Source organism: Rattus norvegicus, chromosome 2, assembly GCF_036323735.1.
Source record: "Rattus norvegicus strain BN/NHsdMcwi chromosome 2, GRCr8, whole genome shotgun sequence".
Classification (NCBI taxonomy): domain Eukaryota; kingdom Metazoa; phylum Chordata; class Mammalia; order Rodentia; family Muridae; genus Rattus; species Rattus norvegicus.
In genome coordinates, this window is record NC_086020.1 from 61,643,096 (window position 1) to 61,667,801 (window position 24,706).

The 24,706-nt window shown below is 42.2% G+C and overlaps 1 protein-coding gene across 2 annotated transcripts; it reads left to right on the forward strand.

The window, feature by feature from the left end:
* The first annotated feature begins 1,129 nt into the window (after window positions 1-1,129).
* Window positions 1,130-23,545, forward strand: C1qtnf3 (C1q and TNF related 3). Of its 2 annotated transcripts, none has more exons than XM_006232067.5 (6): window positions 1,130-1,370; window positions 7,782-7,893; window positions 10,357-10,511; window positions 14,420-14,549; window positions 19,565-19,664; window positions 22,411-23,545. In XM_006232067.5, the coding sequence occupies exons 1-6, from the start codon at window positions 1,287-1,289 to the stop codon at window positions 22,568-22,570; spliced, it is 741 nt and encodes a 246-aa protein (XP_006232129.3). In that variant the 5' UTR covers window positions 1,130-1,286; the 3' UTR covers window positions 22,571-23,545. The 2 variants fall into 2 exon arrangements, with proteins under 2 accessions (XP_006232129.3, NP_001127908.1); NM_001134436.1 differs by having other exon boundaries at window positions 1,221-1,589; window positions 22,411-23,470.
* The last annotated feature ends 1,161 nt before the right edge of the window (window positions 23,546-24,706 follow it).

The following is a 24,706-nucleotide window of genomic DNA, read 5'->3' on the forward strand; positions in this document are numbered from 1 at the left end:
CAGGGGCAGCATATGGTTCTCAAGTCCTATTTGTTGAAACAGGACAGCCGTACAGTTCCTCCCTCACTCTATCTGGCTGCCCGTCATGAAGCCATGGTTTCTCTGTATCCCTCCACTATTCTCTAAAGCCTCCCTCAAGCACCCAGAATCAGACACTAGTCCACTCATCCTCTTTAAGAGCTTAGGATCACAGCAAGTCTCAATGGTAGGGGGTGGGGCTAATAATGCTCTTACCAGGGAGTAGTGACAGAATGATCTCTAAACAAAAGCAATTTTAAGAGCAAGGCTACCAAGTCCCTAAATTTATTATCACAGAGAGGCTAGGAATACCCTTTTGTTCTCTGATAAACGCATAGGAACTGTAACATGATAGAATTCTCCCAATCTTGAGCTTTTTGGAATAGTGCGTCTAGTCTGGTGTTTCCCATGATTCTTTAGTTTTGTGCAGCAACACTGCATAGGTAGAGAGCAGCCAGAGGAGAATGTCTCTTAGCAAGGACGTAGGTTGTCTTCCCATCTTGCAAGTATGTAGATGCAAGAAACAGCTGGTTTCTAACGTTGGCTCTTAGAGATGCAAAGAAGATGAAAATGGAGCGTAGCACGGGGAATTATCTTGGTCAAACTCAGCTTTTACCCTAGAACTCAGGTCAGTCTTTCCTGGTCAACCATCCGTAGACTGCTGCTGGTATCTGGGAGGGAAAATGAGTTGCTTGCAGTGGTCCAAAGGGTATCTGGACCGTGCAAAGCAAGACCTCCCTTTATTGACTAGAACGGGATCCTGCTGTGATTGCAGGAACTGATATACAGTTGGAGCTGAATTCCCTGGCAAGCACAAGGGAAGGTTTTTCCAAGAGTCATTTTAGACCACAAATGCACACAGCCTTTCCGTGTCTAATCATGAAGGCAAACCACTGGATGCACACACTCTGTTTCCAGCTGGTTGGGTATATTTCCTTCAGTCTTGTACCAAAAGAAAAAAAATGCCAAGGTGTGACATTTATGAACCCCAGCAACTGGACGCCGAGCACACAAACTGTCTTGCCTGCGGTGCAGGAATGTGATGAATGGGGGCTGGTCTGTCGGGGGTGGGGGGGAGCTGCTGTCACTCTGGCATGACTGCAGCCTTATTTATTACACACCAAAAGTATAAAACCACACAGCCGGCTGCAGCTCTCATCTCCAAACCTGGCATTTGCCTGAGGCGACTACGGTGCGGGTGCCGGGTGCCGGGTGCCTACAGCCCCCATCAGCTTCCCCGGGGAGATTCTGCCGATTTGTCACGAGCCATGCTCAGGAGGCAGCTCGTCTGGTGGCACCTGCTGGCTTTGCTTTTCCTCCCATTTTGCCTGTGTCAAGATGAATACATGGAGGTGAGCAGAAGAGCTAATAAAGCGGTGGCCAGGATAGTCCAGAGCCACCAGCAGACTGGCCGTAGCGGCTCCAGGAGGGAGAAAGTGAGAGAGCAGAGCCATGCTAAAACGGGGACTGTGGATAATAACACTTCTACAGACCTAAAATCCCTGAGACCAGATGAGCTTCCGCACCCTGAGGTAGAGGACCTAGCCCAGATCAACCCATTCTGGGGCCAGGTACTCAGAATTCTCTTCTAAGGATTTTCTTTGAAAACTTATTGCCTGCTGTTGTTTGCTGTGGTTTTGACTAAGATTCATAGGACTGGGGCTTGTGAGCAGTTTGATGAACTGTGTGGGAGTGTCGCCGGGGTGTCCTGGGATCCAGCAGGGACTCCTAGTCGCTGGCATGATGTTCTGGGACCGAGGGGCCATAGCACTATTTCAGGAGAGTAGGGGGACAAAGGAGTTAGCTTCCTTCTGTGTTGGGACTTTTTTTCTCTCTCTTTTTTTAAATTGCTCTGATTATGCAGGGGAAAAAATGGGCTGACCTAAATGGATAGATGCACTGCTGTAGATAATTATTTGCTGATTCCAAGAGAGTTGGTTTCTTTTTAATCCTCTCCAGCAGGGAGAAGCTGCTCTTTGCCTCTGCCAAAAACCGTTAAGCCTGCTTTACTTGGATTTGTGAATTTTCTGTAACATTTTTCTCCAGTTTTGTTTATTTGTTTTGGAGTGGTCTAGGTTGCTAGGACTTCTTGTTTAACATTTTTTTTTTCTGTAAAGACAGAATTAAAACATTAAAAGGAAAGGAATCCAAAAAGACAGCATATTTAAATTACAAGCTGTATTGTATCATACAGTGTTTCTGGATGACAAAACTTGATTTATTTGTTGGGGCAGAAGCTCAGCATCTCAGCTTTAACATTAGCTTTAATCTTTAACTTTTTTGGTAGCACGGGGGTGAGTAGAGGTTTTGGTGTAGTTAGTTGCAAATCGCCAAACTTCAACTTAATCAAAAGCAGCCAAAACCAGGAAGCAAGGTCTCTGTACTTGGAGCCTAAGCATGCAAGAAAAAAATGTTGAAGTCAGCTGGAATGGCAATTAGGGTTACTTCAGACTGCACGATCTTTGAAGAGGCGCACGTTACCACAAAAACCAGTCGCCTGTCTGATTTGTAGAGCTTTGCAACTTCTTTTCACATAGTTGCAATCTAACCCCCCTACCTAGCCACATCAGTCGATCATCTGGTCCTGTGGCCAGACTAGAATGCCACACAGCCTGAGACCTGTAACTAACGGGATTACTGAGTGCAGTTCCCGAGTCCCTCCAGGGGGCCTTGTCAAGGGAGATGTAACCAGAGTGCCCCTTTCAGCTTTGGTGGGCTTTCCAGGTGGATGGACGGTGTCTTTCCTGGCTGTCCATTAGGGCGCTACAGGTTGTCTTTCCTTATTTCCTGTCAACCAACACCAACCGGGCTGCGGAAATCCCAACTATGGTTCTGCTCCACTCCACATTCCAGTCTGCCAGCCCTGAGTTCCTGAAGCATTTTCATATAAAGACCTATTTGAGCTACTCAGGAGGTTCAGAGCCTGAAGGAGATAGCATCCTGGAAGCTTCCAGTACCATTCCTCTACAAGTGGATACCAGTGCCAAGACTGAGTTTGGGACCATGAGAAGTTCTTCCTTCCCTCCCTACTTCCCCTATCCTATTCCTTATGCTAATTCTATTTTTCCCCAACAATTCTTCCCCAAGCATTTCCCAGCTTCTACCTTTTCCAAGTTGTAGGATGTAGACTGAGACCAGAAACGCACTCAAGCCACCTTCTATTGGAAACAAAATTTTGTCAGTATTTATTTGTTCGCTCACTCATTCATTCATTCTTCTTCAATCTCTTCTTACTCGAATTTAAGTTTTTGTTACATTTTAAAATTTCTCCTCACTCACAGTCACCCAATCTTTTTTGTTGTTAATTTATTAACTAAGTTTGATTAAATTCTGTGCAGTAAACAAGGTCAATGTACAAAGAGCACCCAGAAAAAAAGAATCGTGTTGGTCACTGGGTCTTTAAGGCATAATAAGGTAAAAAGAGAAAAAAAGATGGCAGCAGAGGCTTAGAGAGCAGTAGATAAAAACCTGTGTTTCACTGAAGACTGAAGGAGCCCATGAGCAGCTGATGTGACTGGAGCCTGTCCTGTGCAAGGAGACTGCAGATGATCTGAGTGTCCTGCAAAGGAGGACTCTTAACTAGTGAAAGAGTTCTGACACAACTTTGTTCCAGAAAGTTCTGTCTGTTAAAGTAGGGCAGTGACATGATAAGATTTGTGTACCAGGAAAGGGGCTGGCTATAGCATCCATGGTGGGTTGGAGGTGGAAGAGATCTTTATGTCTACATTTTCCTTTACCTGGCATTTTCTCACTGTAGCCTCTCTCCTCTTCCCATTTCCCTTCTCCTCCTCCCAGCAAAGGAATTATGTGTTCTTTTTCTTCAGTAATAAATAGTATAATTCAGTTCTGCCTCCGGGCCTCCTGCAAAATGGGTGGAGCTTATCTTACAGACATCCCTTTCTTCTTATGCTGCTCACGCTTCTACTGTCTAACGACCAGATTTGGCAAGGAGGATGACAAATTTAAGACAGCGTGGATAAGACTGGTACAACCATTCTGGAAATCAGTCTGGAGGTTCCTCAGAAAATTGGACATTGAACTGCCTGAGGACCCAGCTATACCTGTCTTGGGCATATACCCAAAAGATGCCCCAGCATACAACAAAGACACATGCTCCACTATATTCATAGCAGCCTTATTTATAATAGCCAGAAGCTGGAAAGAACCCAGATGCCCTTCAACAGAGGAATGGATACAGAAAATGTGGTACATCTACACAATGGAATATTACTCAGCTATCAAAAACAATGCCTTTATGAAATTCATAGGCAAGTGGATGGAACTGGAAAATATCATCCTGAGTGAGGTAACTCAATCACAGAAAAACACACATGGTATGCACTCATTGATAAGTGGCTATTAGCCCAAATGCTTGAATTACCCTAGATGCCTAGAACACATGAAACTCAAGACGGATGATCAAAATGTGAATGCTTCAGTCCTTCTTTAAAAGGGGAACAAGAATACCCTTGGCAGGGAATAGGAAGGCAAAGTTTAGAACAGAGACAGAAGGAACACCCATTCAGAGCCTGCCCCACATGTGGCCCATACATATATAGCCACCCAATTAGACAAGATGGATGAAGCAAAGAAGTGCAGGCAGACAGGAGCCGGATATAGATTTCTCCTGACAGACACAACCAGAATACAGCAAATACATAGGAGAATGCCAGCAGCAAACCACTGAACTGAGAACGGGACCCCCGTTGAAGGAATCAGAGAAAGAACTGGAAGAGCTTGAAGGGGCTCGAGACCCCATATGTACAACAATGCCAAGCAACCAGAGCTTCCAGGGACTAAGTCACTACCTAAAGACTATACATGAACTGACCCTGGACTCTGACCTCATAGGTAGCAATGAATATCCTAGTAAGATCACCAGTGTAAGGGGAAGCCCTGGGTCCTGCTAAGACTGCACCCCCAGTGAACTAGATTGTTGGGGGGAGGGCGGCAATGGGGGGAGGATGGGGAGGGGAACATCTATAAAAAAGGGGAGGGGGAGGGATTAGGGGGATGTTGGCCCAGAAACCGGGAAAGGGAATAACACTCAAAATGTAAATAAGAAATACTCAAGTTAATAATAATAATAATAAAGACAGTGTGGATAATATCTTCCCGTATGCAAATTCTTCCTCAGTGATAGTAAAATGTCTAAACTACGTCCTGTCCAACTTCTGAGTCCATCAAAAATGTAACAGCTTGGTCCGCCTGCTGTGCGAGCATTGGACCTGAGTGCAGCTTTCCAGCACTGGAGGCTGTGCACCTGTAACCCAGCACCAGGGGTGGGTGGAGTCTGGGTGAGACTGGCAGATCCCTAAGTCCACTGGCTAGCCGGCCTAGCTGATGTGCAAGCTTCAGGTTCAGTGCCTCCGTCTTAGAAAACAAGGCAGAGGAAGGATGCTAAACATTGATCTTTGGTCCCCAACACATGCACACCCATGAGCACACACCTACACCAGCAAATACCTCTCCTCATGCCACCTCTTTCTGTCTATCCGTCCTTCTGTCCACCCCTCTGTCTGTCCCTCCCTCCTCACTGTACTATTCCATTTTCCCTCTGAACTAGACCTTGAAAGGCAAGGCTAGAGGAAAGAACATGCAATGGAACACCATAGGAGGGTTCCTGCAAGGCACCCAGCCATGAGAGCCAGGGATCTGTGCTCCTGGGATCACCCCTGTTAGCTGGTACATTCACCACTCATCCTTGTTAGCTTACGTATTGAGGAGTACCACCTCTGTGTGTTCGGATGCTAGACTTAGAAATGCAAGCATCAGGGCTCTCTCTTGTCCGAGCTGGCTTCGCAGGCAGAGGCACCTGCTGCCGAGTTCAACTGTCTATTACCCAGGACTCTTACGTTTGTCCTCTGATGGCCACATCACATGTCCCACACATATAATGAAGAAATAAATGTAACAAAACTGTTTAAACATAACAAAAGTTAATGTTCTTTTGACGTCGTTCTGGGGAGTTAAACAAAATAATATCTTTGCCTGCATCTTAGAGCTGGAAAACAAATTCAGGGCCAACTCAGACTGATGTCTGGGAGTGAGGACTCTTCTAAGGCCACCAAGAACTGAGCAGGAACACTGGTCCCAGTGTGGTGATTATTCTAACAGTCCTGAGCATTTCAGTATTTTCACTATGTTCTTACACAAGGATTTCCATACCCTGTCCCCTTTCTCTATCCACGAAATCCATCATTGGCCAAACTCTGGCTTTCCCAGGGTTTCGAAGCTGTAGTTCTCATTAGCAAAGCACGCAGGAGATGATCACCCTTCTGAGATGTGTGGTGGGTGGGGCTGGCTGTGGTGTTTGATTTCCAAGTGTTGTCACCTCTGACCATGTGCATTAGTTGACTTTTTTCCTTAGCCATTAATCGTTTCTCTCTGTCTGTAGTTTGTCCCGGCAGAGGCAAAGCTAAGAGTTTTCTCCAGCTTTGAGCTCTCCATCCCTCAACACTGCCTTCAGAGCTGTGTCATAGAAGGTGTGGACCAGTTTTATGGAAAACTTTAGGGAAAAGGGAGGACAGTGACCATGCCCATAAGACCAACTACTAAAAGTGAGGCGTAAATGTGCAGTGAGGCGAAGCGATCTGGCTTTCTTTGGGGAACGTGTCTAGTGGGGGAGAGAACAGAAATGTTAAAGTCTTCCCTCCATAGCTCCCTACCTTCTTCTTTTCATAATGAATCCCTTAGCAACAATGTGCTGTTTTCAAAACAGTTGAGTTATAGCTGGTGTCTAGGAAAGCTTCCGCAAGTATTTTGCATGACACAATCAAAAGGCAGGTTGCCAGTGCAGACGAGATTCCAGATTTTACAAGTTCTGACTCTCCCTCCAGTCAGTCCCCTGGGTCTTCCTTCACAGCAAGCACACACTTTCAAATGTTTTCTTTCTATATAAATAAACGTTTTACTGGAAGTCGCATCTTTGCATACTTAGTACCTGTATGTGCTCACTCAATATTAGTCCAGTAAGGTAATAACTTTGAATCTAGAAGAGGGATGTGTGAGATGCTAAATACTTATATCGAAGTTAAAATTGCTCCGTGTGTAGATGATAAAAATCCACTGGATAGATGCAGCTAATAGCAGTGTATTGTATTCTGGAAAACTATCAAGAGTGTAGATTTTGAACGTACTCATTCTGGGAGAGCAAATGAAGTAAGATGTACGTTAACTAGCCATTCAACAAGGATGCACACGCAAATCTCAAAACAGCGGCTGTGTAAGATAGTTATATTTCTACTTCTCAATTAAAAAATAAAGGAGCAGATGTACACTTTGTTTCTCAGCACTGTGTGTGCTTCAGAGGTATGAGGAAGTGGAGAGACAGACTTTTTAGACCACGTAAGCCAGGATGAGAGATGCAGAGTTTAAGGGTTCCATTGAAGTTGCTGGTTGTTTGCATTGAGAGTTAACTCAGTACCCAAGACTTCTGGGTATTGAGAGAGAGGAGGTTTCTGTGTCCTTTTCGGAATGAGATCGTGTTTTTGCTGTCAAAAGCTGACATGGGCAGCTGCTGCACAGCCACACTTACATCGTAGCACATCTGCTGTGGAATTTCTGTTTCCTGTATCTTTGATCACCCACTGGTCTTAACTACTCCTCAGCCCCCATGCTATTCGGGCATTCAGATCTTCTCTGAATGTGACTGTGAGTTAAATTTACCTAAGGGTGAAGGCCAGAGGAAGTTATAACGTTCTTAAATGCTCTCAAATATCTTTGCCTGAAGTTTCTTTTTCCATCATATTTTTTTTTTTTAGTCTCCACAAGCTGGAGGACTGCCCCCAGACTGCAGCAAGTGTTGCCATGGAGATTATGGATTCCGTGGTTACCAAGGGCCCCCTGGACCCCCAGGTCCTCCTGGCATTCCAGGTAAGGACACACAAGTTGCACTGCTATTTCAGTAGCAGACTGGGTCAAAACTAGGAGCCAAGAGTAAACATGAATACGGGTTTAAGTATACCAGTATGTGTGGAAGATGCGATGATAAAGACCTTGTCAGGGGAGTTGGTTCTTTAGGTTACTTCAAGTGGAACACTCCTTTACAGCACATAATTGCTACATTACTCCAAGGATCCAAAGGGCTTCAGGAAGGGAGGATCTTCACCACTTGGGGAGAGACCCACTTACTGGGAATGGAAACACGTCAGCACCTACGCACAGTCCCCTTCTGTTACTGTTGCAAATACCTGAGATAATTAACTTACAGAAGAGGTTTGTTTTGCTCCTGTATCCCGGAGGTTTCTCCTCTGGCTGGCTAAGCCTACTTTTGGGACTATAATGAGGAACTATCTCAGGATGGGGGAGCTGTAGTGGGTCAAAGCCACTCCCCTCTCGACAGCTAGGAAGTGAGAGAGCAGAAGAGAAGAGGTTCCTACTACCTCCCCTCACACCTCACATCCTTAGCCTTAGTGACCTCTAATCTTCAACTAGACCAGACCACTTCCCAACAGCACCATACTGGAAACAAGCCTCTAGTATGTGGCCTTTGAGAAGATGTTTAAGTCTAAATCACAGCAGTCAGTACTTCTGTGCATTCTACATAACACTCTGTAGTGTATTCTACACAGCGCTCTATAACTTTCTTAGACCTTAGTAAATAGAGGGAAGCTTGCTGTGTTTCTCTCTGACCTACTGAGGAGTGTAAACTTTCTGTGTCATTTTAGGTTTAGGCTGTTTTTGTTGTTGTTTTTTTGTCCGTTTTTATTTTTGTTTATAATTTCACCAATCTCTGTTGTCCCTCAGCTGATTTTCATGCCTTACTTGGTCTCAGGGATGCATTTCGACCTCTAGCAGCAGAGGCAGTGAAGGCTCTTGATCTCATCCGATCCCTCTAGAGCAGTGGTTCTCAGCCTTTCTAACGCTGTGACCCTTTAATACAGATCCTCGTGCTATGGTGACCCCTGCCCCTGACTTAAAATTACTTCATTGCTACTTTGTAACTATAATTTTGCTAGTCACAAATCATAACATAATATCTAATATTTCCGATGGTGTTAGGTGACCCCCATGAAAAAGTCTGTTGACTCCACAGAGATCGTGACATACAGGTTGAGAACTGCTGCTAACCTAGAAGGTCAACCTTCTGTGTTATGTTGTTCCAGCTGCTTAGGCTCAAGGACACTCAAGGACACTTCCTACCTGCCCCCACCCCTGAAGAGTCCAAAACTATTCAGTGTTTTACTGAGTTCCTTTGACAAAGGGTTGGGCCAAGGTCTACTTGTCTTGTTTCCTTTTCCCTCATTGATGTCAATATTTATCAAAATTTTAACTTTTGTACACTCTTAGATAAGTTCTCATGTGACGCCAAATGTATAATGAAAACAAGAGACAAAACCCTGCCCTTTGTCTTGTCCATCAAAGGCAATGATTCACAGGGTCAATGATGTAAAGCAAATCGTCTTTTGACTCTTTTGAAACCTTTGTTTGACCTCCTTTGAAGTTACAGGGCAAGCTGGGTTTGGTTAAATGTTTCCCAGTAGAAAGTGCCTTGTGACAGAACATTTTAACCTAACAGTCAAAGTTCATTGGTCTGAAAGCATTGCAAACCTAGCCCAGCGACAGGTCAAAGGTAACATACAAAGTATAATACAAGAGGACCTGAAGGTTAGCGAATATGAAAACAAGAAGGAAGTGCGGATTGTTCCGTGAGACTCACTGAACCCTTGAATTTTCTACCTGACTCTTGATTTTAAAACGATTGTATTTTATGAGCTTTACTCCTGGTTATAAAATTGCTTCAAACCTTTGGTAGAAAACTTGAAGGAGATGGAAAAATATACATAATAGCACAAAATCACTCGTGCCTCATCCATTTAGAAAACATAAATTATTGCGGATAAATTAGGTTAGTTTTTCCCTCTATGGATGTAATACATAAATACATAATGACCCACACTGAAAAAGTGCCATGCCACCCCTATTTATTTCTGAACCTTTATACCTAAAGATGTCACTGAGGTTTATTATAACATTGATCATTTAAAATGTTTGTAGAACTTGATAGGAATGTACCATTGCAAAGGGGTAGACATTCTGCCATTGGTGGGTATGTGCTTTTAAAAATCTTCACCGTGTTCAATGATGATGGGGTGCTGAGTTCTCTGCACAGTCTTTCCTTCGTCCCTTACTTTACAGAAAAGCATGCTTTGCTGTCTTAGTTTCTAATGCTATTTTCAGAATCTATTAGAGTCCATCTGATGCCCTTTGGCTACTCCGGTCAGGGTTGTTATAAATGCTCTCCTTGTACAACTGAGTGGAAGGGTTGTGTCTGTATAAAACATATATTCTGAGACGACTGACCAAGGTTTCTCATGTGATTTCTGATTTTTAAAGGAAACCATGGAAACAATGGAAATAACGGAGCCACTGGCCACGAAGGGGCCAAGGGTGAGAAAGGAGACAAAGGCGACCTGGGGCCTCGAGGGGAACGGGGGCAGCATGGCCCCAAAGGAGAGAAGGGATACCCAGGGGTGCCACCAGAGCTGCAGGTAAACCACCCTCCGGGTGACTGCTAACCCTGTCTGACCATTAGGGACCAGGGAACAAAGGTTAAAGTGAGCAAGCCTTGCTCATGGTGAGGAAATCTCAGTTTTGGTAGGCTCATCTACATGACAGGATGTTTGCACTGAGCCTGTGCTGTCAAACACAGATTTGAGGGCATTCTTAGGACAGGGTATCTACTGCGTGTGTGAAATCCAACTCTCTCACAGGACCAAGTACCATGCAACCATAAATATGACCTCATATCCTGTTTCCCAGATAAGACAGTGGGTTCAACAAGAAGAGGGTTTTAGCCAATTTGAACACTGACGTAGTTAAGTATGTAAATGGAGGGCTAAGTACCTACTTATATTTTATTTGCTGATTTGCCACTTTATGTGGTAAAATTTCACCTTTGCAGATTGACATTGTTTCTCTTCAGTCAGATTTTGTAGTTCAATTTTTCTTTAATTTTTTTTTTGCATCAGACTCTTCTGTCCATGGAGGACATTTTGTTTTTTAGTTATTCAAATTTGCTAGACTAGGTTGTTTTTCCTCTCAGCGTGAGGTTTTAAAAATCTACTATGACCATAACCCATTTATGGTTGTATGAATTGTTTTATTTCTCTTTCTAACTCGTCTTTATAGTTCTTGCAACATCTACAATTCGTTAATATTGAAGTTAGGTCACCCAGAAAAATGATGAAGTCTAAGTTTATTAATATTTAGACAGTTCTCCTAGAAGGCATCTGTATCAACATGGTAAACCAGGTTCTGTTGTTGTTATTCAGGTTGTGTGTGGCTAACAAGTCTTCCTTAAAGTGCAATTAATGGGTAAAGTTAAGTATCTGGGAGAAAATTCTGTAGCAAAGGAGACCTTGTGAGAACCAGCGAATAAAGCTGGTCTTGTTTGAAAGATCAGAGGAAAGTGCAGTTTGGGCGAAGGCAGAGATGTTTACTCTTGGACACACTGTGTAATTCTTCTGGGCTCCTCTTATTCAAGTGCAAACCAAGATGTCCTGTGTGTTGCTAGACCTTATTGTGGGCTTGGGGGTAACTTGTAACAAATACTGTTTAATCATTCCAGCATGCTGGGTTTCATATGCCAGTACAAATTAACAAGTGGGAGGGAGACCGTCCCGGCTAAGGTGTTTTCTATGACAGTCTAGGGATAGATGAAAACCAGCAACACAGAACATATAGATGGTCTTTTTGTAGAATGGGTGACTTAATGGAGAACACCCGGAGCAGTCATTATATTTCATCTATTAACCACTTTAGCACGACGATACAGCCATTCGAGATGCTGCTTTCTCATGCTTTGTGGAAGACAGACTTAAGATGTTTGTGAAGGCAGCTGGTCAGAGTGCAGAGAGCCACTGTTGCTGAGCTGCCCAGCCTCAGCTGACCCATCTACAACACAACCCCCACACCTGAGGCTCAGAGAACATCACTGGAGGGGCAGAAAGGCTATTAGAGCCAGAGGACCAGGAAGTGTACTGTTAGACTGTGTCTCCTAGAAATAACTGGAAAGATACACCTACGAAACCTCAACCATACTGCTGCCTGAGCAATGGCAGCTCTGACAGACGACAAGCTAACATGGGAGGAACGAATCTTGTAGGCTCTCATTCGAGACAATGAGCTTCAGGCATCTAACCACAGACACAGGGAGACTCGGCGTCCTTCAGGGATGAGCCCCTAACTGGTTATCAGACACCAATGCCAAGTCCTGAAAAGATATACAGTCAAACAACAGTGGAAGGAATCAGCAGATTATGGTTATGCCTTTGCACAGTTATGTATGCAACAATAATAATTTAGGAAGGCGAATTTGAGAAGGAGGGAAGGGGAAGCATAGGAAGAGTTGGAGGGAGGGGATGGCAATCACATTTTAATTTCAAAATTTGCAAATTTAAAAGTTAGTTGAAAAGGAAGCTTGTGAAGAAGGGGACTGGACATCCTTTGGATGTTAAAGAATTTGTTCTTCTATTTATTTTCAAGGGATCACCACTGGCTTTCAAATATTCTCCAATACTGTTATCAAGTAATACAATTTCTTGATAGACAGAGTTGTTCCAAAGCCCTCTTAGTTACGCAAATTCTATTTTTAAAACACCAGTAATGGTAACAATGGTAGCAGCAGTAAAGGAGAAATAATCATGACTCATTCTCAACTGAAAGTTTGAGGTTCAGATGTAAGCCGGGACTCAATACCATATCTTCAAATAGATATGTACACCCCAATCCCCTGGATCACGAGGTTGGAGCTGGGAGCAGGTTTCTTAGAACAGTTGTTCTCACAGATTGAGCTGAGGCTGTCCACACAAGGGATTAGCCACAGGCCACAGGCGGGGCTGCTCACACTAATTGCTTCTCTGGTTCTCTTGAATTTTCTGCTCCAATTTATTTGATATTTATTTTATGCAAAGTTATGCTCAGAAAATTTGCTTTCCCAATAAGTTTCTGATTTTACTTAACCACTTTTCCTGTGTTTTGGATAACTGCAAAAGTCTCTTTTGCTTTTTAAAGATTATCCATACAATAGCCTTTTATTGTAAAGAAAAATAATCAATAAAACATAGGTGTGCGAAATAAAACAAGTTCAGAGACAATCACTATAGCATACAGTCAAGTAACTTAACTAAATTATTTTTCTAAAAAAGGAGGCCCTCAGTGGCACAAGGACCACAGTCACAGAGGGCGACTTGAAACTTGCCAGGATGACCCCAAACTCACAGGCATGGATTGCTGCTACAACTTCATGAGCTGCTAGAATTACAGCATGTGTTAGACCAAGTCCAGATACTATTCTTAAACATACATGAGCATTCAGCGTCATTTATCATTGTTTCATGAATGGCAATATTTCAAAGAACACTTCTACTCATATAAATAAATAGAACTCTATAACATTAAAATGAATATATTTTCTGGATAAAAAACTGACACATTCTCATGCAAAAACTGTATTTGTAATAAGAAAGAAACATTTTCACATGGAACTACTATGCCAGGAGCCCAGCCAGTAGTAATTTTGTGGGTGTTCTTTTAAAATGTTTTTAAATTACATTTATTTATTTGGAGGGGGCGTTCTCCTGCCATGGCACATGGGTAGAGGTCAGAGGACAGGACAGCTGTGGAGGAGCTGGCTCTCTTCATCTATCGTGGGGTCACTGGGAGCCGAACTCAGTTCGTCATGCCTAATAGCAAGCACCTTTGCCTGTGCAGTCATCTTACTAGCCGCCATCTTACTAGCCGCCCTCTTACTAGCCGCCCTCTTACTAGCCGCCCTCTTACTAGCCGCCCTCTTACTAGCCGCCCTCTTACTAGCCGCCCTCTTACTAGCCGCCCTCTTACTAGCCGCCCTCTTACTAGCCGCCCTCTTACTAGCCGCCCTCTTACTAGCCGCCATCTTACTAGCCATTCGTGCACATTTCTCAGTTTGACTACAGAACAACCCCACTTATAAAGACACACATAACAAGTCTGATATTAAGTCATAGTAATCTTGTGTTTCCTACTTTTTAAGGCTTTCCTAGGGTTAACAAAATTAAGAAGTTGCTCAATTGTCAATTTCTCTAATCCCTTCATGTACAAATGCGCTTCTAAAATCTACAGTCTGAGAATTTTATGCAAAATTTTTCAGCCTTACTTAATAACAGAATTTTGATATTTAAAGAAGTATCTTTTAAACGTTAGTAGTTTTTGAGCTGTATTTAGAATTGCTAATGCAGACTGATATCACAAAGCTTAAAACACTTTAAATTATTATACTTCACTTACTTACTTGCCTACTGCTTGGTATTTATATGACGCTTACCATCACAGGTAATGTTGAAACAGATTTACGTGTGTAAGGATGTTTTTCTTCATGACAAATTGCCGATGGACTGACCACCAGCTCTATCCTTAGATTGCGTTCATGGCTTCTCTAGCGACTCACTTCAGCAATCAGAACAGTGGCATTATCTTCAGCAGTGTTGAGACCAACATTGGAAACTTCTTCGATGTCATGACTGGTAGATTTGGGGCCCCCGTATCAGGTGAGATGCAAAGTCAATGGATGAAGCCATTGTAAAGAGAAAGCAGGCAGGAGGGAGAGGAGGATGACGAGGAGGTGGGATGAGAGGGAGGAGGAACTGGGAAGAAGAAAGGCAGGAAGGGAAGGGGAAAATGGATGAAAGGAAGAGAGGGGTGGAAGGAGGAGAGGGAGGAAGGGGAAGTAGGAAGGAGGAAAGAAAAGAGGAAGGGAAACAAGCAGCTCATATAGTCTTCCGAATGCCAGGTAAACCTATTAAAATCTGAATGGAGAAAAAAGAACCAAAACAATGACTATGACTTCAAAGATTATTTATTTAGATGGAACCAAGTAATCCAGAGAGAGCCCAGTCATGTCCGATTTTTAAAGACCCCAGAACATAATCCTCAGAGTTTGACTGTGTGGTAATTGTATTCCTTTGTCATTACATCAAAGAAGGTTTTACCTATTTTAATATTAAAAATTGAGTGAAAATGCAAAAAAAATTAGTTTATAAAAATATATTTAATCCTATTACATAAAAGCTAGCATAGTCTATATTCTGATTATAGTTTGTTTTATTTAAAGAAAGACTTACCAAATATTTTAAAAATCTTTCCATGTGGTGACTTTTTTAAAAACAAGTCTTTGAAAAGTCTGGACAGCTGACTGATTAAAAAGCAAAGCTAAACAAACAGAAATCCCACTGTTTAATTCTTTTTAACTTTGAAGTTATTTAGACTTATAAAAGTTACAAAAAGTTGCCAAATTTTCACACTCACTTTAGTCTGTTTCCTCTGATGTTTAGATTTAAGGTAACTAAACTCTGATTACCAAAATAAATAAATCCACTGGGCACAACACTGCCACTGATTTTGGAATTTATTCAGGATCCATTGGTGTTGTAGTTTGAATGTGGAATGCTCACCATAGGCTTGTATGTTTGGATACTGGGTCCCCACCAGTGGCCGTTTTGGAAGGCGGTGGGACCTTTAGGAGGTTGGTCTTGCTGAGGGAAGAGGCCCACTAAGGACAGGTCTAGCTTCACTTCCTATGTGTTCTATGCTTTCTTACTATGGAGGCAATGTGACATCTGCCTCATGCTTTTGACACCTAGCTTTACAAACAGTAATGTTTGGTATCTTCTCCTAAGCTGTAAGTCAAAATAAATCCCCCTGTTAAGCTGCTTCTTGTCAAGTGTTAGCTAAAAGCAATGAGAAAAGGTATTCAGAAAATTGGTATGGTTTGGAAGGGTAGCCATTACTGCAATCAGCCTGACTTCATGATTCTCGAGCACTTGGAGCTTTCTTGTAGGACTGTGGAAGAGTTTGGAATTGCAAGTCACAAAAGTCCTAGAATGATGTCAGTGGGACTCAGTGGGGCTTCCTGGTGGCAGTTTGGAAGGCCAGAATGCTCGCAAGAACATAGAGCTCAAGAGGGAGCTAACAGGGGAGCTAAAGAGGTTCTTGGTCCAATACTGCCACTTGGAGAAGTGTTTCCCAGGTTCAGCCTCAAAGGCACATAAAGGCTACAATGGCTGTGGTGCAAGGTGAGCCAACCTACACTTTGAGGGGGCAGTAGAAGTTGGGAGCATTATTCTCATGGCTTTTCCCCACCAGACATTAAAGAAATGAGAGTGAAGGGGTTGTGAAATGTTCTGTGGTCTGATGCCAAGGGTATATAGAAGGCCACTGAAGTCATATAATGTGTTCAGGGCCAGGGCTCCTACAAGGAGGATTCGATAGACCATTTCTTGAGGATATGGAAGTGCAACTCATTGCAACAGTCCCTAGAACGTTGGAGATGCTGGACTGGCTACAGAAGTTGGGGTTCTCCAGCAAGGAGAGCTCCAGGCATAGAGTGGATCTGCTCTAAGAGAGGAGCCATGTATTCCGTAAGCAGCAGAACTGGAAGGGTGGAGCAGCCAAAGCCCTTCAGAGCCAGACAGTTCTACCACAGACCCCAGATCCCAGACCCCAGACTAGGGGAGGGAGCTGTAGGACATTCTGGCGCTCGCCCTAGTAGGGTTTGGTTTTGCTTCCATTCCTCCCTTTTAGAATGGAAATATTTACTCTGTGCCATATGCTGCGAGTATGTAATTTGGTTTTGACCTGTGCAGAGACTCGGTTAAGAGAATACCTTGATTCTTAGATGATGCTGTATACTTGTGACCAGAATTAGGACATAAAAGACAGTGGAGGCTTTAAAAATTGAAGTGAATGAATTTTGTATTGTGAGACAGCCATGAGACTGTGAAGGCCTGTAGCAGACTGTGTAGGGTGAACATAAAATGTGTCCTGTAAGGTCATGTTTGGACACTTGGTCCTCAGATGGTGGCACTGTTTTGCAAAGCTATGAAGCCTTTAGGTAGGAGCCTTATTAGAGGAAGTAGGTCACTACCGCAGGCATAGAGGTTTTGTCTGGTTCCACGTCCTGTCTGTTTTCTGCTTTCTGGCTACAGAGCCACTAAGTCACATGACATGCTGGTGATGTCATACCTTCTATACCATGATAGAATGCAGCCCTTTTTTAACATTAACCTTTCCTTCCTTGAATTGCTTCTTGTCAGGTATTTGGTCACACCTATTGGGAAAATAATATAATCAGAATTTCCCAATGTCCCTGTTTTCAGTTCCTTGTCTTGTCTGGATCTTTCTCCCACAGGCTCTTGAATTCTATTTTATAACAATGCTATGTGTATATTTACGACTCAGGATGATGAAGCTTTTGGTGACATCATCCATCTAGTATGTGGCAACATCTCCTTTCAGTACTAGTCATCCATTGGGTAGTTCTTGCTGTTGTTTCTATTTTTGAAAAGTAGCTGACTCCTGAATGAACTGGCTCCTCCTAGATCAGCTATTAGCAAGGGGAGGAGCCCATTCTTTTTTTTTCTTTGTATTTATTTTTCTCTCATACAATAAATCCCGACCACTGTTTTCCTCTCCTTCTCCTCCCCCCTCCCAGTACCCCCAACCCTCCACCTGCCCCCTCATCCAGATCCACTTTTCCTTCAGAAATGAGCAGGCCTCCCAGGGATATCCACCGAACACTACATAACAAATTCTTAAGTGGGCCTCCTCTATGTGCTTCTCCTTTGAGACCACAGTTCCTCTGCCTCTGCATACTTCCAAGGAAGACTTCTGAACCAGTTTTGAAGTTTCCCAGCTTTCAGGAGACTGACAAATCCTGACATCTACATCCTAACTGCCATAGAAACACTTTAGCATCCTATATTTTTTTCCCAGCAAACTGCCTGTGTAGGCTTGATCCCAGGACCATTCCTTTAGCACTTGAGTGTGTCCTGTCTCCATCAGGGAGGAGTTGAGCTCTTAACTCCACCAGTCTCAGAAGCCCTGCCCAGCGTCCTGCTGCCTCTACAGAGCTGAACTTTATTGATTTTCTTCAGTGTTCTAGCTTTGTGTAAATTTGACAGTTTTCCAGTTTCTGCCTTTCTGTTTTCTTTCTTCCCCTTCAGGGTATATATATATATATATATATATATATATATATATATATATATATATATATATAATAAAAATATTCTAATGGATGAAGTGTCTGTGTTAAGCTTGCACACATGCTTTTAACATGTGCTTTGGTTTATTCTATTCCACTGAAGTGAGACATGGCCTATGGCATGTGACTACAGAGATAGCTGCAATAACATCAGTGTTAATTTTTGCAATTTTTTTTGCTCTGAGGGCTTTAATTTTCTTCTAACAATTTTTGCAAATCATGATCTATGCCACAGATAAGTGCCTGGCCATCCTGGGTTAATAATCTCACTGAGTTTAGTGATGTGATAATCAAAGCGTAAGGATTAAAGGCTTTTGGAGCTCCCTTGGTTGGACACCATCCTGATGGTAACAGTTGATTCCTTAAACGGACTGCTTGTTTCTTAGCCTCACTAGTGATTACCAACTGATGGCCATCTTTCTCATTTTTAAGATCAGTAAGACAGAGAAAGCTGATATTTGCAGTTGCAACCACACAAGGCCTGGAACCCAGAGCACAAAGGTGGCCCCTCCCCTTTCTTGGCAGAGAAAGCCCCATGCTCACATAATACAGGTTCACTTCTGCCATTCTAAGAGTTTCATTGTTTGCTGTCTGGATTCTTAATCTGCTCTTTCTAAAGTGTTTCTGCAATCTATTTTTATTTATAGCATCATTTTAAGGAAGGAAGACTAATGTATTTTGATGTCATTTTGATTATAAATCTATTTTCTAGAAGTATTGAAAGTTGTTATGTGTGTATGAAATTAAATCTTATAAAATATAGAACACTCAACATCTACAAAGACAGTTTTCATCTGTCTTTGCCTTTCATCTATGACCCAGTCTCTAGGTGTACAAATGGACATCACTGATTGCCATCAAATATACATCCCTGGCACTTCACAAAGCATAATTATTCTTCTACAACTTGGGTCAACATCAGAGGAAGAATTATGACAGCCTTAAGAGCTGAAATCTTCATAGAAAGCAAATAGATATTTGAGACGAAATAGGAATGGCCCATTGCTCCTTTAGTTTTCTTTTGTAGATATTTCTGGGGGTTTCTCTTGTATACCCAGTAGTACAAAAACTGTAACATGGAAATCAGTAAGAATATACCTTTAGTAACAAAGTGTTGTGGCTGAGTTAAAGTTGGATATTTTCCTTTGCACATCACTTGACTGATTTATAACAGCCACGTGAGAAGTTTCCTGAACTGTTTCTTTAGAACTATGAAACATTTACTCTGTGCTCCAATATTTCATTACCTTGGCCAACATTTGTGGGGTGTAGCGGTCTATTTTAATGTCATGTTTGACTCATTATTAGATTAATAACTTTTAAAATCTTACTAAGTATAAACAGGAAATACATTAGGAAAGCTCAAAATAAAGCACATTTAAGACAAGCAGATGAGAGGATGGTCATACAAACAGGCCATGAAGAAACTACACAATACCCAGAAAATAACGAAGCCAGGTGTGAGATCACATGACTTACCACCTATGTACAGGTGAATGAGTGAATCCTTGCCCTTCCCAGGCGTGTATTTCTTCACCTTCAGCATGATGAAGCATGAGGACGTGGAGGAAGTGTATGTGTACCTTATGCACAATGGTAACACGGTGTTCAGCATGTACAGGTACGTGATGGTTTCTATTACAGGTCTCTCGGCTGCTGCTGTAACTTGAACAGAGAAAGTCTTACAGACAGGGAAGAGTTTAGGAATCAACAGCCTAATGCAGCAGTTTCGTTCTTCATGAGAGCCCCTGTATTAGGTCAGATTTTCACCTTGTTCCCCACCTCAGCTAACCAACCCAGGAGCAGTAAGAAACCAGTACAGTCAGTGTGCAGGAGGGCGGTCCCTACTTTTCTCATCTCTGTGACCAAGGACCCAGGAGGAAGTGACTTAAAGGAGGATCTATTTTTGTCTAATAGATTAGATTGAGAGGATTCAGCCTGGCACAGCCTGGAAGGTATGAACGAGTTCCTTGTTGGATGTGCATATGGTAGAGTTCTTCATGTCTCAGTAGACAAGGGATAGGGAAAATCAAGTAGGAAGGATCTAGGGGTGATGTTCACTCAAGAGAGCACTGTTTTAACCTACTTACTTCAACTAGGCTCTGCCATCTAAGGATTCCACATCCCAGCCTCCCAATAAAAAAGAAATTCTACCAGCTGGGGACCAAGTGTTCAAACACAGGAGTTGGTGGGAGACATTTTCCATCAAAACCATAACAAGGAGAGAATGAATACTGGTGAACATCTAACCTGCTCCAAGTCCTTGATTTCCAAATATCCATCTAGTTCTTCCTCCTCCCTATCATAGGACACACTTCTCTGTCTTAGTCTCCGTGGGAGATGACCCTAAACCAGTTCAACGCTAGAACTCAGAGATGAGTAGTCTTTTTCATACACCAAGTCCTCATCTGGGTTTCTCTCTGGCTTCTGATTCCATCCTTTGGGGGAATACTTCCTCTTTACCTTTCTCTGTGGCCACATCCAAAGTGGTGTGGTAAGTTTTAGGGATTTTTTTTCATGTTCCACTTCCTGCTGGTGTAGCTCTAAGAACTAAGTCAAATATCCCAAGTCTTTATAACAAGACTGGGTCTTCAGCAGCAGTTTCCTTAGACACAGACACACACATGGCTTTTGCTCGGCTTGCTCCCAGTCAGTGACACGTGTTGGTGGATCACATCCAGTACACTTTTGGACCATTTTTAGCCTGTTACTCATGTGGCCTGTTGTTTGCCCCTTTTTAAATATAGTTACTATTACCAAAGACATTTTACAATAGTAGATTTGGTTAGAAAGGCAACATTCTCTATTTATGAGATACAGAAGAATGTGACTCTGAATGAAAGTTCCTAATGAGAACACATCACCAGTTCTATCCCTGCTCTTCCAGGTATAAAAGTACATGGTTTTATTATTCAGCCTTGTTAGGGCCCCAATTGTTTACAGTCTGTCTCTCAAGCATGTTATTATTCTCCAAACTCATCTTCTCAGGAAACGTCTTCTAAAAGCTGCAAACAGTATTTGCCTCTTTGGAATACTTTGTCTTAGGTGGCGTGTGTATACCACGTAGTCTGTGTCACTATATTCTTTTCAAATATCTTCTAAGCATAACATGATGTCTTAGTCACTGTTCTATCACTGTGAAGAGACACCGTGACCAAGACATCTTATATAATAAAGCATTTATTTCGGGCTTTCCTTACCATTTCAGAGGCTAAGTTCCTGGAGATCATAGTGGGGGGCATGGCAGCAGGCAGGCAAGCATGTCCCTGAAGCAGTGGCTGAGACCTAACAACATCCTGTCCACAAGTTTGAGGAGTGGGGGAAAGAATGAGACTGATACAGGCTTTAGAAACCTCAAAACCGTCCCTCTGTGACACATCACCAACAAGGCCATATCTCTCAGTCCATCAACTAGGAATAGGCATTCAAATATATGAACCTATGGGGGCCATTCTCATTCAAGCCACCACACACTAGTCTTTATCTTTCTAGCTCACAACATTTAATTCCACATTGCCTACTGTCTGGCTGTGAGCAAATGTAATATATTTTCATTATAACTGTTGACAGAATCTTTGTTGAATATCAGATTCCAGATTTGCAAGAAGGAAATAAATTATCATAATAAAGACTCTGTGTGAAGGTTCAAAGATAGTAGAGCTTTCCTTCTTCCTCATTTAACAGTTCACAGAGGCTTGATAAGATATTACTGGGTCCAAGGGCTTCCCCTTCCCCTGGTGCCACAACAAGGCTATTCTCTGCTACATATGCAGTTGGAGTCCTGGGTCAGTCCATGTGTAGTCTTTGGTAGTGGTTTAGTCCCTGGAAGCTCTGGTTGGACCCCCAGTGCAGGGGAATATGGGGGGGCAGTAAGGGGGAATAGGTGGGGGGGGATACTCATATTGGGGAGGGGGAGGGGATGGGGAGGCTTATGGACAGGAAACTGGGAAAGGGAATAACATTTGAAATGTAAGTAAAGAAATATATCTAATAAAAAATGTAAATTAAAAAATTAAATGTAAATAAATAAAATAACCAATAAAAATGCAAGTTACAAACTAAAAAAAAAAAAAAAGATATTCCTGGGTGTATGGTCCCAGTCTGAACAGAGGTAAGAGAGCTAGCTCTCTTCTACATAGAACCCAGATGTTTATGAAAGGCTTTCTAGCCTATTATAGTAATTGGTAATCTAGAGGCAAGGGAAAGGAAAGAAGAAGGAAGGTTTTATTGGACAGTTCTAGGAATGCATGTCATTTCGAGAACACACAACTACACTTACAGCACAGGGGAAGATACAGACAGAAAATGCTGAGGGCAGGGGTTTGCACTGCAAAGATTAACTAGGGCGTCCCTCTTTCTCTTCCCAGCTATGAAACAAAGGGAAAATCAGATACATCCAGCAACCATGCAGTGCTGAAGTTGGCCAAAGGAGATGAAGTCTGGCTAAGAATGGGCAACGGTGCCCTCCATGGGGACCACCAGCGCTTCTCTACCTTCGCAGGCTTTCTGCTTTTTGAAACTAAGTGATGAGGAAGTCAGGATAGCTCCATGCTAAGGGCGATTTGTAGGTGAGCTAGGGTTGTTAGGATCTGAGGGGTGTTGGAGTTGGGCTTCTCTATGGAGTATTTAACTGTTACATTGGTCACACTGCTACTCATTCTAATGGCATACCAATTATGTTGGATACTTTAGGGGCTAGGAAGAATAGACCACAAGGTAATATTCCCAGACGACTTTGGGAAATACTCAGCATTTTTGTTACTCTTTACATCTAAAGGGATCGCCACCTGATACAGGTTGGAAATAAGCGTTCACCTCAAAGAATGCATTTGCAAAGAGTTTTGGTGCTCTGTTTAAATGTAGTGGTGGCTCTGGAGTCAGCCAAGTTTGAGCTCACTGTTCTTCAAAATATTTCAGAGACTAGCCTGACTGGGACAGGGCTAGGGCAAGAATAAGAGTACTTACTTACATAGGAGAGACACTTCTGAAGTCTAGACTGGGAAATAGCATTTGCTTTTGTGGGTTTTATTCTTATATTCATTAATAAAATACATCTAGTCATTTCAGAGAACCTTTAAATAGTACAATTGTTTACAGTGCTCAGAAATAATTGGCTCCTCTTTTAAAAAACAAACAAATAAAAAAATCCCATGTAGATAATATTGAGCTCTACTGGCTTAGACTTTCAGATAAAAATTTTTCTCAACATTTGGCTTGCCACACCTTCTCTTTGCCATTGCATTACTGGGGCTGTGGTAGAGCTCTCTTGACTCTGCACAACCTGTTGAGGTAAGATTAAGTTGATATAGTATAGATGTTATCACTTTTTTTTAAATTTGGGAATTATCCCCAAAGTTTTTATATACACCATGTTATGTTGAATGGGCTGTAAACTTATTAAATACTGGCAGACAAATGGATACAAAATATAAGTGTATTCCATGTATGAGATCCATAATAATGTCTTAAATGTTTTCAATAAAAGTGATATTATTTTCTCTAGATCATACTTGACTAACATTCACAAATCAACTTTAATATGCCACAGTGTTAAAGAAGGTGCTAGTTGGTTTTTGCCTAACTTTCCCCACCCCAGAATCTACAAAGAAAAAGGATTAAATTTTCTACCAAAACACCATTATAGAATGTGCCATAAGTTGACACAGATAGTAACATATACACAAACACAGACACATACACACATAACACACAGACAGACACACATACACACATACAAGGACACACACACACACACACACACACACACACACACACACACACACACACACACAGTGCTGAGGCTCAAACTCCTAAGGCCTTGTACATGCTAGGCATAAGCTCTTCCACTGAGCTACATTCCCAGTACCCAAGTTTGTTTCATTGAAGAAATTGCAATGTATTTACCCTGATGTTAAATCATATATAAAACTCACCAGGGAAATTCTTATCTGAAAAATAGCATATAATCAATTCTCTTTAGTGAGTCCTTGGTTTATCTTCCACAGCAATTTAAACGTATGCATAGGCTTTTGAACCACAGATTTCCTTCAATTTATCACCCTCCATCTAGAGGTAATGAAAGTGAAGAAAGTCCTATTCGTTGGCTCCCGTGTTTAGTCCAACCTTTGACCTTATCCTTTTTATCCACAAATGTGTTTAAAGCCTTCCTAAGTCTGCATATACCACAAACATCTCACCGAAGTGCAAAGGATATTTGGTGTTATATAATAACCAAGGAGATATCATATCTGAAGCCTATCCCCTATCTATTAAGTGACCTGGAGGAAGATTCTGTCGCAGATAAAAGTGTAGCAAGAAAAATTGCATAAGCCTATGTGGAAATAAACGCACGTTTGTTGGTTATATGTTTTTAAAAATGTTCTTAATAATTACAAAGGTCATACACTGACTGTCATGTGGATAATGCAGAGTGAAATATTTTCCTGGCAGCCATACAACTCAGAGACACAGAAGACACATAAACAGCGAGGTCACTGTCTGCACAAGAACCCACTTGCAATTACGCTCCACCTTCAATCATTTAAGACGACAGTGACTAGAGGGTCCCTTCTCAGACCTGGGTATCTCCGAATGGATGGTCTTCATCATACACCCACAATCTTCTTTTCATTATTTATTCACTTTATATCCCAATATCAGCAC

What these genes read in the sequence shown, in the direction of transcription:
- C1qtnf3 (NM_001134436.1), top strand. Translation starts at nt 1,287, where the DNA reads ATGCTCAGGAGGCAGCTCGTCTGGTGGCACCTGCTGGCTTTGCTTTTC. An exon ending in TCAACCCATTCTGGGGCCAG is followed by an intron (nt 1,590 to 7,781) that starts GTACTCAGAATT and finishes TTTTTTTTTTAG; the next exon opens with TCTCCACAAGCTGGAGGACT. An exon ending in AGGTCCTCCTGGCATTCCAG is followed by an intron (nt 7,894 to 10,356) that starts GTAAGGACACAC and finishes TGATTTTTAAAG; the next exon opens with GAAACCATGGAAACAATGGA.